This window comes from Ptychodera flava, chromosome 13 (assembly GCF_041260155.1).
Source record: "Ptychodera flava strain L36383 chromosome 13, AS_Pfla_20210202, whole genome shotgun sequence".
Taxonomy (NCBI): domain Eukaryota; kingdom Metazoa; phylum Hemichordata; class Enteropneusta; family Ptychoderidae; genus Ptychodera; species Ptychodera flava.
In genome coordinates, this window is record NC_091940.1 from 11,227,416 (window position 1) to 11,242,263 (window position 14,848).

A 14,848-nucleotide genomic window follows, 5' to 3' on the forward strand; every position below is an offset into this window, starting at 1 on the left:
TTTACTTTATCGAAAGAAAGGTAAAAGGTTATATTTAACTACCTAGGCAACTTTTACGCAAGGTTGTAAACTGAGTCATAGGTCATGCTAATGTAAATGTGACGGCTGTCCTCTATTGAAAACCACTCAGTGATTCTGAATCACAATCGTTCTATAGACCCATTCAAGATTCTTCAGACAAATACAAAAGTACCACGGGTATTTCCCACTCCTTTTCACCACACCCCTGGATATACTCGTAATTACGGCATTTAGTGTCTGTCGTCTTGGATTTGCTTCCTTCATTTGAAAGCAAGTATACACACGCGTTTACAGAGGTTCCATGCTGCATTTATTTCAAGTACAGGCATTTTTGTGCTGTCTTTTCGGAATGTTCTACATGGGTAAGTACGTAGACTAGGGCCACATTGCTGAGCAAAGTCATCAATGGGACTGTTACAGTGTGTTGCTTTACGAAGTCACCAAAGGTTTTGAGTACGACAATTTCCTATGGCGTCTAGGACACACTACAAAGCGATGTTGTGCTAGATACTATTGCAGGAATATGTCGTCAAAAAGTACTTTAATCAATTATAGTGCAAGCCAAGGGTAAATCTTCGGGGAGCCAGGAAACGAGTTCAACGATCTTCATAGTGTCACTAAGAGCAGTCTTCTTGCAGTCGTGGAGATTTCTCGGTAGCTTGGCGTGCACCGTACACTATGTGTTAATACTAACAAGGGTGAAGTTTCAACGTCAAGTGAGAGAAAAGGGGTCAGTGATCGACTAGTTTACACGCAAAGCAAGTAGCTTTCAATGGCCGAAACCTACGATTGCAAACTGTGTCTGTGGAATACTATTGTTTGCGATCACGTGATTTCTGTGTACAACACATATAATATGTTCGTCGAAGATCTGTCCGCTAAATTGACTTCTCTATTCTAAATCATTGTTGACCGGCCTGCTCTTACCTTATTCAATTGCCGAAACACACTGACTTATCTGCTCATACCTAGGTATGTATCAAATCCTAATAGTTCCAAAAATGACTATTTCTCACGTATCAAAGTTAAAGCATCTATATTCACCGCTAAAGAATTGTATTCATACTTTATTTATTCATCATTTTTTATTTGTTATTTATGTATGTTTACTCGTGTATTTGTTTTGGGTTTTTTGTTCGGTTAGTCTATCATTTAATAAGATTTTTATTTTTCTCTTCTATGTGAAAGCCTTTTCACTTCCGCTTGGAAATGTTGCTGATCTTAGCTTCACTGTTAACATTTCCGAGGTAAGTAACACACTCTTTGGCTTGTTTATATCCATGTTATTCAAGATTCTTACGCGACAGTTTGAGGTTGATATACAGTGAACACGTGTAATGTGCGTGACCCGGTGAATTAACGGGTGGATAAGCGGGCAATAGTGATGTTTCAAGCACTGACTCTACTTTAGGTGTACTTAATTGAACCCGGAAATCACAAAAGTTTTGTCACGCTTTAGTTTGACGTACTCTCAAACGAAAGAAGGATATGCAATGGAAAGTTAACGAAATAGGCTATAGATATTCTTTCCGTCTGATTTCAGAGCTCGAAGCCTGGAAAGGAAGTGTTTAATTTTCAAGACACTTTCGGAAACAACGCAATCTCCTTCAGTATTCTGTCTGGAAATGAGGTATGTCTTGAAGCGCGAAAGTTTCTTGACAGGGTCAAGGATGAATGAGTAGCCAAACGTTGTAAGCTGTTCTAACTTTCTGAGTTATACGTTCAGACGAACAAATTTTTGCAACACTCCATCGCAGTGAAAAGTATACCTTTACGATGGTCTTAAAAAGACCGACATTTTTTACAACCAACGCGACAAGATTGTTTATTAGAATGAAAAGATGTATCTAAAGATCATTAATTATCCATCAAATGAAATACACAATACCGCAGTATTGGTACATGTTAGCTGCAATGGGTCCGCCATATCATGGTAGTGTGGTTGTTAATGGAAGGAACATACACATGACACGACAGAGATAGAAAGGAACTACAGCAAAAGAATCAACAATGTGTAGTCTGTGCAAATAAAATATTTTAGTCACTTTGTCTGGAGCTTTTATGAAGAATTCCAGTAACTCCGTCAGAGAAAATCTTTGAGGCATGCATCGAACGAAAGGCTCACGCTGCGTTCTTCTTTCTTGTAGGACCACAGGTTCAAAATGTTGCCCGATGGCATTCTTGTCACAAACGGATTCTTAGACCGTAACCTTGAAATCCAGTACATGTTGATCATTTCATTCATCTCAAGTCCTTGGAATTTTGTAAGTTTCAACGACAGCATACATGCATCGTTGGATGATTAGATGGATGCATGCATGCATTTGATGGATAAATGGATGGATAGAATGGATGGATGGATGCATGGATGGATGGGTGGAAGAATAAATGAATGAATGGCTGGACGATGGATTGGTAGATGAATTTTAAAAGCTTACAGTGGAACTATCAGGAAATCCATAATGAATGTAATTCACGCTACCCTGTGTTCTCGTGGAGTGACTGGCAGTGGACGTAAGTGGCCGTGGTGTTGACGTGGCTTGCCGTCGGCTAACCGCTACATTCGGAATATTGAATGTGGTTTCACGTTGTTCAGTCATTTGGAAAAAGAGAAGTGTAACATATTTTGATCACATGACTTCACTTGCGTTTCATTTTATCTCAAATATAGGACACTGCGCAGGAACACGATGTCACGCTAACAATTATCCTTGAGGACGAGATCGACTGGCCACCATTTTACAATTCAACATGCGAAACCCCAGTTTACACAGGCCTTCCGACAAGCCTTGTAAGTGGACGTTTTGATTTTAGCTCACGTGTTCACACCAGTGAGCTAATGTCGCAGCGATGTCTGTCTCTGTGTCTATCTGTCTGTCCGTCTATGTGCCCGATATCTCAAGAACGACTTATCAGATGAGACTCAAATTTGAAACATAACAGCCAAAGTGGGACTCTCAAACTTCAATTTACAAAGCAAGAAATCTACGGGAACATTTTGTGACATGTATCATGTCAGTCACTGCATATCTGAATGGAGTCACATAATTCTAGACTGCATCCATTGCTGATTCTGTTTGAAAATGGCAAGAACTGATTAGTTTTGATGGGTGTGGCTTGCAGATTTCATGTTCATTTGCATTATTAAATATTTTAGAAAACACAGACATACAATGAGTACGGCCGCACAGAATTGGAGGATTTATCCGCCACAATTGACATTAAGGTGTGACATAAAAGTTAATTGCTAATTTGCATATTTGATGAACTTACCTTATAAGGGGCATATATCTGAAATGACGCAATCAAAATTGATGAAACTTGACATGTACATTGGAGATGCTATGATACAACATTATCGAAAGTCATTAAGCATTTTTCCTTCAGCCAATTCTTAATGTGCATATTTAATGAACTTTCCTAATTCGGTATATATATACCTGGATTGGCATCTTCAAAGTTGACCAGACTTTCAATGTATATTTGAGATACACATACATAACTATCATGAAAACTGTTTTAGCAGTTTTAGGTAAACTCATAAAGAATTTGTATATTCAGCTAACTTTCCTCATTGAGGATATATCTGGATTGACATGACCAAAGTTGACAAATCTTGCAATTTGCATACTGAACTAACTTTGCCAATTAGGGATAAAAGACCAGAAGGACCTTACAAAAAGTTTACGAAACTTTAATGCCATTAGTGAAGCAATTATGTTGTATAAGTTAAAGATATTTTGCATTTTCATGTCAGCTAATTTATAATTGGTATATCTAATGACCTTTCACAGTTTGGCATATATAGCTTGAAGGACTTGACCAAATATAAAGTAGTGTTATGATGACATCAGGCAAAGAAACTTAGCATTTTTATTTCAGCTAATAACATCTTAATATACTTAATGACCTTGGAATTAATCTTTGGTGAATATTGTTCATGATGTCGATCGTAACATTTTTAATGAAGTCGCAAACATGCAGCATAAGTTTAAATTCTCAGACAACTGCAATATATACTGAAACACGTGAGCATTTTCAGTTCATATATGGTCGATAAGTGTAAGCAGTCGCAATGATTGGAATGCAAAATTCTTTGTAGCAAAACGTTTCCTTCAAGAGAAATAAATTTGTTCAACCATAATAATAGATTGCTGTGATTCAGTTTCCCCGGCCGTGCCAAATTGTCAATAAATACCAGTCCTACTAAAAAGTCAAATCCATGATATTAAGCGTTTAGATTACGATATGTATGTATTAATTCAATCTATCTTCCAAAACCATCCGAATAGTAAAAATACGGAAGAATATTCATCTTCATGATCGACATTGGTCTGTGACTTTCCTATTTTCTTTGTAGAACGGATACATGATATTAGATATCTTGTTGGGCGAAGAAAGGCAACGCGGGTCCCGTTTCCGATTTCGAAATATGCTCGTAGAAGCAAATACAGACAATGCGAGATGTACGTAGGTATTTTAAAATTAAGTTTAGCTAGCTTATTATTTAAGCATGAAATCCCTGTTAATTATGACGGAAATATATCTTAATTACAACGATAACAAGACTTTATGAACTTTAATTCGACAGTACCTATAACTTTCTGTGAGTTTTCCACTATTTTCTGAGTTGTATATCATTTGCAATTTCTTGTTCTACTCCCCCAAATCATGTTGAAACACCAAGTACGTATTTTTTCAACAAGGCGTTTATAGGAGTAAAATGCATCGTTGTTGTTGTTGTTTACATTTGAATTCTAGTCCTGACCGGAATTACCTTGTCAATAATAACCGCGTACTCTAAACATGTACAGAAATGGCTTGGTTCACAAGCTCAACAACGTGTATCTTAACATTTTTAGGGAGTAGAACAAGAACTTGCAATCAACATGAAGGGGGAAGTAGTGAGAATATTGTTCGTACAGTTGACATTCAAATAAAACATTGAAAAGATCATCAAAGGTAGAGTCACAAGCCCTTAAAATAATCCTGGCAAATTTAATAGTAAGCTACATCAACTTTTGTTGTCATATTCTATTTAATTGAACCTCAATCGTTCCATAACGTTTTATGGGTTGACTGTGTTTCAGCTCTTGATTCCCATAATTTCTAGGAGAACTTTTCCCCTTAGTTCAAACCTATTAATTTTGACAAATAGCATACTAACCGTGTCTTTTGCAGTTACGTTCGCTTTGACATTGCTTAGATTATTTTTAGCCGCTGTTGTACACATTGTCATGTTGTTTGATCCGTGTTCAGTTGTTAACACACACATTCCTCGTATTATCCAGGTACCATACACATAATCATTAAGATATCGGACCGTGGAAAAGCCGCTTCTGATTATGTTTTGAAATTTGACCAAGTTGGAGGACCTATCATTCCAGCGCCGAAAGCTATCGCCTATGTAGACAGGGTACGTACCAAGAGGCAGTTAGCGAAAGCGAAATATGACTTCTTCTTGCCAATCGGAGTCCCCACCCTCCGCTCGATAATTTACACCGAATTGTTTGAATAAACAATAAAGTCTGCGGGGTAAAAAGTATATGTCATCGTATATGAGAAAATAATCAATAGGAAATAGTACAGTACTCTTTGTTACTTACTGGTGAAATACTAGCAATGGAAAAGCAGTTGCAAAGTCGACTCATGTAGGGATAGCGGTGAAAATAGTTTACTGAATCTATAGTTCCAAGACCAAAAATGAGAACAATGAAAATTTAATGTAATTGAACTGAAATTATGATATTACCTCATTAATGTCATGAAAAGTTGTCTTACATGTCGTTAATGCATGCAGTTATAATGTGCCATGTTTTGCTAACAAAAGGTACATTGCAAAATGCGAATATTTAAAATTTAACTTTTTCAGCAGTGATATTTCACAATATAAATATGCATTACAGTGGATGCAATGGGGTCGAAATTGAATAAAAAACGTTCCAATGTTCAGTTGAATATGAATGCTAGAATTTATTCGCGTACAGGGCAAATTTTCTTGTCTTACATTTTATTTTCACTATCCACTTTTGTTGCTCAATGTACATACATAAAATATAACACGCAAACTAATACAGACAGACAGACAGACAGACAGACGAGACAGAACCAGACATCGGCAGACAGACACAAAACACACACAGACACACAGACACAAAACACAGACACACAGACACACACATATATATAAATATATATATACATATATATATATATATATATATATATATATATATATATATATATATATATATATATATATATATAAAGAGAGAGAGAAGAGATACTCTATGACATTTAAGAAGGGGCTTCAGAGCTTTAGAAACTGCATAAAATTCTAAAATGATAGTTACCAATATGTATTGTCCAGCCAGCATGTTTGATTTTCTGAATCAACGACACTATTTATTAATTAATTAATTAATTTAATTATTTATTTATTTATTTATTTATTTATTTATTTACTTATTTATTTATTCAAGTAATTACTTTATTGCGCGACTTCATACCGTTCTTTATACATTACACAATAGGAAAGGTACATACTGATCGCATTGAAAAATATTAGAATGGATTTTGAAAATATATTCTCACATTCCTGGCCGCTTGGAGTGTGGGATCGACATTGTGGGAAAAATCGATCCCACACTCTCAGAAACCGTCCCACACTCTGCAGTATATATTATACGAGCACTTATTGGATCATGAACAGCCTTTCGTTCAACGTGCAAAATATCATCCAATGGCACGATGAGTAACTCACGGACCTGAACTACAAAGTAAGCCAGGCCAGAGTATGGGGGCAGACGACAGCGTTGTCAAGATTTTAGACCATGTTGTACGTCATTGGCGACAGATTCACAAAAAGACGGCCGAATTTTCCGAATAACTGGTGAACATGGGCCACTTGGAACATATAGCAATTTTTTGTTGGTCATCTCGTCTGTAGCAGAAGTATCGGCAGTGGACTTGCCATGGAGTTTGCGCTAGTGACATGGAATACTAGATGGCCACGAAGTGTAGGATAGTCGCTGATACAGTTAAACATTCAATATTTCAAGTGTGCATTTAAGGCATTTTTTGGTCATGTAACAAAAAGATTCTCACGCACCAAGGACCTGGGATCAGATTTCTCACACTCGTTTAAGATATTTTGTCTCGGCGAGTGTGAGACAAAATATCCCCAACTTGTATGAGAAATCTGATCCCAGGTCCTTCGGGGTGTGAGATTCTATTGTTCCATAATTAGTGACTCGGAGTAACAAAACTGTCGTTATCCACCGTTTTCTCAAATTAGATGTAAAGTACATGGTATCATGCACGTTTTGTACAATGATGCTTCAGCAGGGTATATGTTTACTATCGTTTAAATATATCCATTGCTCTTTCTACTTCAGGAGACTTTTCCAAGGAACTTTTCCCAGGACCCGTCACTTGAGTCTTATTCAATTGGGGAATTTATCATTGAAGAGTTTCCAACCAGCGCCCCCGTCGTCTGGCAGATATCTGCCACTCGTCAATCTTATGACATAGGATTTTACATAATGAAGGCAGAATTTGTCGCTCAAGGTAGGCTGGTGTGACTTTAACTGAATTTAGACACCATATGTCACTAAATAATTTGACTTGAATATAGATATCGAAGTGTATATTTAGTCCCTACGAACACCGTCCGGGGGGACTTATAGGTTTGGTCATGTCCGTGCGTGCGTGCATCCGTGCGTCCGTCTGTCCGTTCACGCAGATATCTCAGACATGCCCTGGTCAATTTCTTTCAAACTTTGCACAAGGATAGTACGGTACCCTACCCCATACAGATGCAGGTCGATTTGTTTCACAATGCGATCAAATTTGGCCTTGTTAGAGGACTTTTTAGTTTACATCTCCATAGACTCCCATGTATAAGTCACTTCTCCATAGACTCCCATGTATAAGGCCAAGAAAAATAAAATTTAGTTTCTCATCGTAGTCATATCGCAAAAAGGATGCAGTGACACAGTTTTTAGTCCCCACGGATGAAGTCCAGGGGGCTTATAGATTAGGTCATGTCCGTCCGTTCGTCCATCCGTTCGTCCATCAGTTCACGCAGATATCTCAGATATTTTGACAACATATCACGTGAACTTGGTGACCTTTGACCTCAAATATACATATTTGTCCATAACTCAGTAACCACATGTGGTACACCCTTCACATGTGGTATGATGGGAGACCTTATGACGCCACATATTGTACCTCATTAATTATGCGCATATCTAATTTGAGCGAGCCAATAGAGCTAGAGGTCTGAATTTTGGTATATAGGGATAACTTTGCAATACAATTTTTTTTTGACAAAAGTCACGTGACCTTGGTGACCTTTGACCTGAAATATACATATTTGTCCATTACTCAGTAACCACAAGTGCTACACCCTTCATGTATGGTATGATGAGACACCTTATGAAGCCACATGTTGTACCTCATTAATTATGCACATATCTAATTTTGAGCGAGCCAATAGAGCTAGAGGTCTGATTTTTGGTATATAGGGATAACTTTGCAATACAATTTTTTTTGACAAAAAGTCACGTGACCTTGGTGACCTTTGACCTGAAATATACATATTTGTCCATTACTCAGTAACCACAAGTGCTACGCCCTTCATGTATGGTATGATGAGACACCTTATGAAGCCACATGTTGTACCTCATTAATTATGCACATATCTAAGTTTGAGCTAGCCAATAGAGCTAGAGGTCTGAATTTTGGTATATAGGGATAACTTGCAATACAATTTTTTTTTGACAAAAAGTCACGTGACCTTGGTGACCTTTGACCTGAAATATACATATTTGTCCATTACTCAGTAACCACAAGTGGTACACCCTTCGTAGTTGGTATGTTGGGAGACCTTATGACACCACATACTGTACCTCATTAATTATGCGCATATCTAATTCTGAGCAAGCCAAGAGAGCTGGATGTCTAATTTTTGGTATATAGGGATAACTATAGGATAGAAGTTTTTTTGACAAAATGTCATGTGAACTCGATGACCATTTACCTAAAATATACGTTCATGTCAATAAATAAGAAACCACAAGTGCTATGTCCTTTATATTTAGTAGGATGGGAGACCTTATGACAACACACGCTTTACCGCATTAATTATGCACACATCTAATTCTGGGCAAGTGAATAGAGCTAGAGGTCTGATTTTTGGCATATAGGGGTTAATTACTAATATCATTTTTTTCCAACATGTCACGTGACCTCGATGACCTTTGACCTTGATTATACATATATATGCATAACTCAGTAACCACAAGTTCTATACTCTCCAATTTTGATAGGATATTAGACCTTAAGATGTCACATCTTGTACCTCATTTATTATGCGCATATGTATTTCACGGCTGGCCAATACAGCTAGAGGTCTGATCTTTTTTCCCGATTTAGAACCATAACTTAGACATGCCTCATGTGTTTGAAATTGGGAACAACAACATAGACCTATGTGCCCATAGATCTCAACATATACACTCCAGTAATACTTCTTAATGACCACATTTCCACATAATACTCCTATTACAAGTGGGGATTATGTCATTGTCAATGACTTGTTAAAGTATGTCTATCAAGTTTAAACAAACTTTGAATTTCTTCTATATGCCATAACTCTGAACTGACGCATTGAGTTCATGCAATATTTTTCCAAGAACATTTTCCCGTTTGGCTTATAATATAGAAGATGTGATCTAAATTTTCAACAGCGTTCTGGAGGGAGCCAAACTGAGCGCAAGATTCATTTTAAACAGTGGGCGCAGACTTGCACATGCATAATTGCATGTTTTCAGAATTGACATTGTGGCTTGATCGTTATCAAATATTCTGATTAATTATTACAACTCTGCAAGCGCTCATCAGCAACATCGGGCAAAAAGACTGTGATATTTTGACTGGGATTTTAACAATGGGGACGAGAAGTATCCACTTCGGTGTTTACGGAGGCAGCTTTGCAGCTATAGATATTCCGGAACAAGTGATGTAGTAAAGATCTAGCATGTCAAATATCAAATGATACGTTGCTCATGTGACCGAAACCATTTTCATAAATTCTTGTTTGTCGTACTTGGCAGAGTAAAGATACTGACCAGTGAGAGCAATGCATATGCGACACTATGACATTTCATGAAACCTTGCGGTTGTTGCTGATGCATGCTACTTGAACGTCTGGGGCAGCAATGCACTTTTTTAAATCCAGTATTTTGTAAATTCAAGCGATTTACACAAACCATTTCATCAAAAAACAATAAATCTAAGACTAAGCTTATTATGGTTGCATGCGTAATTTAATGTCAGACCGATAAGTATCATTGAGAAAAGTGTCAATTCACACGCTCAAATAAAATGAAGGATAGACACCCGAGTAATATTTACATCTTAAGAGCAGTGGAATCATATTTACTCTGTATATAAAGTGCATGTAGGACGTAACAGTGTGAAGACGTGCATGTACATCGCTCCTGTCATCTGCTCTTCTTTAGTGTCTCTCAAACAACTTCAGCAAGCCAATCACCGATAGTTTACGAGTATGAAGTGTCAAGACTGTGGTCAGTTTGGTGGAAGTCTGTGTCAAGGTGATTTACACTTGTGTAAGAAGTGTAAACGTATTCGATTTCCAACTTGAGATGCCAGTCAGACCAAGATGGCTGACGCCGATGACAATGGATCGAGTGACACCATTGAAAAAGCCAAGCTTGACCAAATACAATCTACGCTTCTAACTCTCACCACAAAAATAGACGATCTCAATGGCTTTGAAAAACAGCTGCAGGACCTACAAACGTCTGTTACGTATGTCAGTAGTTCTTTTGATGAATTTACAAGACAGATACAGACCCTCAAACGTGAAAACATCCTGAAAGCTCAACTTGCGAAGACAACGAATGAACTTAACGAAATGCAACAATATTCTAGAAGGAACAACTTGGAGATATCTGAAAATTCAGAGTCAAATGATGAAGACACTGACAACATTGTAGTGAAAGTCGCTGCGGCCACAGGTGTCAAAATAAACCGGCTACTATCATCGTAAAATTTATTCGAAGATCCATACGCAACAAACTGTACTCATCGACAAAAAATCTAAAGGGCAAGACTACTCGTAATATTGGAGCTGCACGTGATATTCACATGTACATCAACGAAAACTTAACACCGACACACCGACAAATAAACAGCTATTTTTCCAAGCCAACCAACAACGAAGAATGAAACATTGGAAATTCATCTGGACCAAAGACGGGAAAATTTATGCAACGAAAACAGCCGGCGAGTCTGCAATTCGGATAGCAACCCAAGAAGATCTGAAGCGTATCGTTTGATTACAAAGTGAACTGCTAAGGGACCGTTCAGTTTTTACGCCCGAGGGGGCGGCAAAATCCAGGGGGGTCATCGTAATTTTGGAATCCGCGAAGAGGATGTCATCCCTTTTTCACTGGTAGGAAAGGGGGATCACCACATTTTCAAAAACATAATAGCTACAATAAAGTTCACTTTATGCCATGGCCTTGATCGACCCTCTTTACCGGCGGGCCGTCTTCGGCGGCCCACTACAATAAATTGACTTTATGTATTACTCATGACCCTCTTAATGGGCAGACGCCTTTGGCGGCCCACTCCAATTAGGTTTACTTCGTGCAACGGCCATGATCGACCCTCTTTACCGGCGGGCCGCCTTCGTCGGCCAACCACAATAAATTGACTTTATGTAATAGCCCATGACCATCTTAACGGCCGGACGCCTTCAGCGGCCCTATCAAGTAAAGTTTACTTTATGCAATGGCCATGATCGACCCTCTTTACCGGCGGGCCACCTTTGGTGGCCCACTACAATAAAGTTGACTTTACGTAATGGCCCATGACCCACTTAACTGAATGGCTGCCTTTATCGAACCCTCTCCAATAAAGTTTACTTCATACAATGTCCATGGACATAATTTGTCTATGGAAATGAATTTAAAAATTGCCTTACAGTCGTCCTAATTAACAGACGTTTGCATGGATGTCGCTGAGAAGTTTGTGCACTGGCATCTGTGCTACATGAATAAAGTGCGCCGCGTATCAGAGTTCAAATCCAAACCATGCGGGTAAATTTGACATATGGGTTTGGTTATTTTTTAGCGGGGAGGGGGGAAGGGGGTCATCATTTTTTTTTGTCTGACAAAGGGGGTCATCTTTTATCACGAAAAATGCAGGGGGTCTATATTTTTTGGAACACCGGCAACAAGATTTTGCCGCCCCCCCCCCCCAGGCCGTAAAAACTGAACGGTCCCTAAACTCATGAACACAGACACTGACTCTCAGTAGAAAAAGTCTAACTGTACATCTCTCTCAATTGAACAGTTCAATGCAGGTATTAACAACTATGGAAAGCCATGACTGCCTTATATGGTCTTATATCATGTTGTAATATCATGTTGTGCTGGGCATTCAATATGTTGTGCTTGGCATTCAATATATTGTGCTGGGCATTCAATGTGTTGTGCTGTGCATTTGATATATTTTGTTGGGCATTCAATGTGTTGTGCTGTGCATTTGATATATTTTGTTGGGCATTCAATATGTTGTACCGGGCATTCAATACGTTATGCTGGGCATTCGATATATTGTGCTTGGCATTCAATATATTGTGCGTGCAACGATCCGTATGTCGCGACCCAAAGTTCACGATGCACGATTAGCATGCTAAGCTAGAAATAGGTGCATTTGCACTGCAATTTAATTCATTGATTCATTTTCATGGATAAAATCAAAATTCGGGCTTCAACGCCGCCTTCTAAATGCATTAACTGGTGACCAGCAAATGTTTGTTTACGAATTCTACATCAAGGGGCATATATAGAAAGGGACCCGAGAGAAATTATAGGGAGGGAGGGCCAGTATTTTTCAAAATCACACGCCCGTAAAATTGTAACATTAACAATTGATCAACTAAATTCTGTACATTAGTTTTGTAGAACATTGGGGTCACACGTTTTGGTCCTCAAGGTCTATCTACTTTTGAAAACTAACTTCCCCGCAAACTTGTCCCCCTCCCTTTAGAAATAAACTGAGCGGTTCCTAAGCAATAAAATACCAAACCGACTTCCGCTCTCACGCAGCGACCCCTGAAAAAATGACGCAACACACTCCAATTTCCACTGGCCTGTGCAGTTTGGCCTCATTACTCTACTATTTTACACACTGCAGCACAACATGGCACGCTGGAGATAAAATGTGAAAACAAGCTTAAGAACTACTAAAGTCAAAGTATGGTGAAAAAACAATAAGAAAATATTACTTGATTGGCGCAAGTTCAGGAGGGCTTTCTCGTGTCACCAATCACAGGCGACAGACTGTGCATCGGTAAATGTTGAGCGAACGTGGTCGATTAGCCATAGTATAGGGACATAGGGGCTTTGGCACACAGAATGAGTCGAAATAAAGTCATGTAAAGGCTGTATTAGTCTGGGGATTTGTAATTTCCAATGCGTTCTTAAATTTTATTAATTAGTAATCAACTGTTACTGACGAGACAAGCCTGGTTGTTATAAAATTGTGAAAAGAGTGTGTGTACTGTTTATTATTTTTGTCTTTGAGAACCAGCCGCTAGTGAAGCAATATTTGGAACAAGTGGTTTACATTTAGGAACGGAGTAGGTACGTGTAATATATAATACAACTTTACTGAATTTATCAATACCAAGTTCTACTTAAACGTCAAATCTGCGTCGCTCGCCACTTATTGTCATTCTACCGGACGAACAGTGTAGCCTTTGCTTCGGCTTTGCTGTTCAAGTTGTTTTCAGGTACAACATGTGGCTCGGCGCTTCGCGAAGCCCCTATACTTGTTGGGCTAGGCTCAGCTTAATCCGATTAAAATCGTATTACGGACTTTAACTGCAGTACATCCCACATCGAGGGTGTGACCGAAGATGAAAAAGACCGTAATTATACCTACCCATATCGACATCAGATTTGAATCACATAATAGATTGGCCTGGGCTAGGCTAGGCGTAGGTAGGCCTTGGCTTTGAAGTTTGGTAGGCTATTAAGCCAAGAAGTACATTCTATCCTACCTCACTGTCTAAGTTAATTTCCTTCGGAGAATTCCGCCAAAGTCGAGAATCATGCTGAGTAAAAAAAGTCATGACCCTTTCACATGGCGAAATCATTATGCCTAGAACAACATATTAAATGCCTTGGACAACATATCAAATGCCGAGCGCAACATATTAAATGCCTTGGACAATAAATTGAATGCCCAGCACAATATATTGGATGCCCAGCACAATATATTGAATGCCCAGCACAGCATCAAATGCCCAGCACAATATATCGAATGCCAACCACAACATATTGATTGCCCAGCATAACATATCGAATGCCAGGCACAATATATTGTATGCCCAGCACAACATATCAAATGCCCAGCACAATATATTGAATGCCCAGCACAACATATCACATGCCCTGCACAATATATTGAATGCCCAGCACAATATATTGGATGCCCAGCACAACATATGAAATGCCAAGCACAATATATCGAATGCCAAGCACAACATATTGAATGCCCAGAACAACATATCGAATGCCAAGCACAATATATTGAATGCCCAGTATAACATATCAAATGCCCAGCACAACATATTGAATGCCCAGCACAACATATTGAATGCCCAGAACAACATATCGAATGCCCAACACAACATATCAAATGCCCAGCACAACATATCAAATGCCCAGCACAACATATCGAATGCCCAGAACAACATATCGAATGCCCAGCACAATATATT

The 14,848-nt window shown here is 38.6% G+C and overlaps 1 protein-coding gene across 1 annotated transcript in view; it reads left to right on the forward strand.

Annotated features, from left to right (window-relative positions):
* The first annotated feature begins 229 nt into the window (after positions 1 to 229).
* LOC139147403 (uncharacterized) overlaps positions 230 to 14,848 on the forward strand; it is a 68,780-nt gene continuing 54,161 nt past the window's right edge. Inside the window, exons 1-8 of the mRNA XM_070718496.1 lie at positions 230 to 383; positions 1,210 to 1,268; positions 1,565 to 1,651; positions 2,169 to 2,285; positions 2,693 to 2,812; positions 4,382 to 4,487; positions 5,313 to 5,437; positions 7,419 to 7,590. Coding sequence (XP_070574597.1) covers positions 323 to 383; positions 1,210 to 1,268; positions 1,565 to 1,651; positions 2,169 to 2,285; positions 2,693 to 2,812; positions 4,382 to 4,487; positions 5,313 to 5,437; positions 7,419 to 7,590 — 847 coding nt within the window. The 5' untranslated portion in view covers positions 230 to 322. The remainder of the gene's footprint in view (positions 384 to 1,209; positions 1,269 to 1,564; positions 1,652 to 2,168; positions 2,286 to 2,692; positions 2,813 to 4,381; positions 4,488 to 5,312; positions 5,438 to 7,418; positions 7,591 to 14,848) is intronic.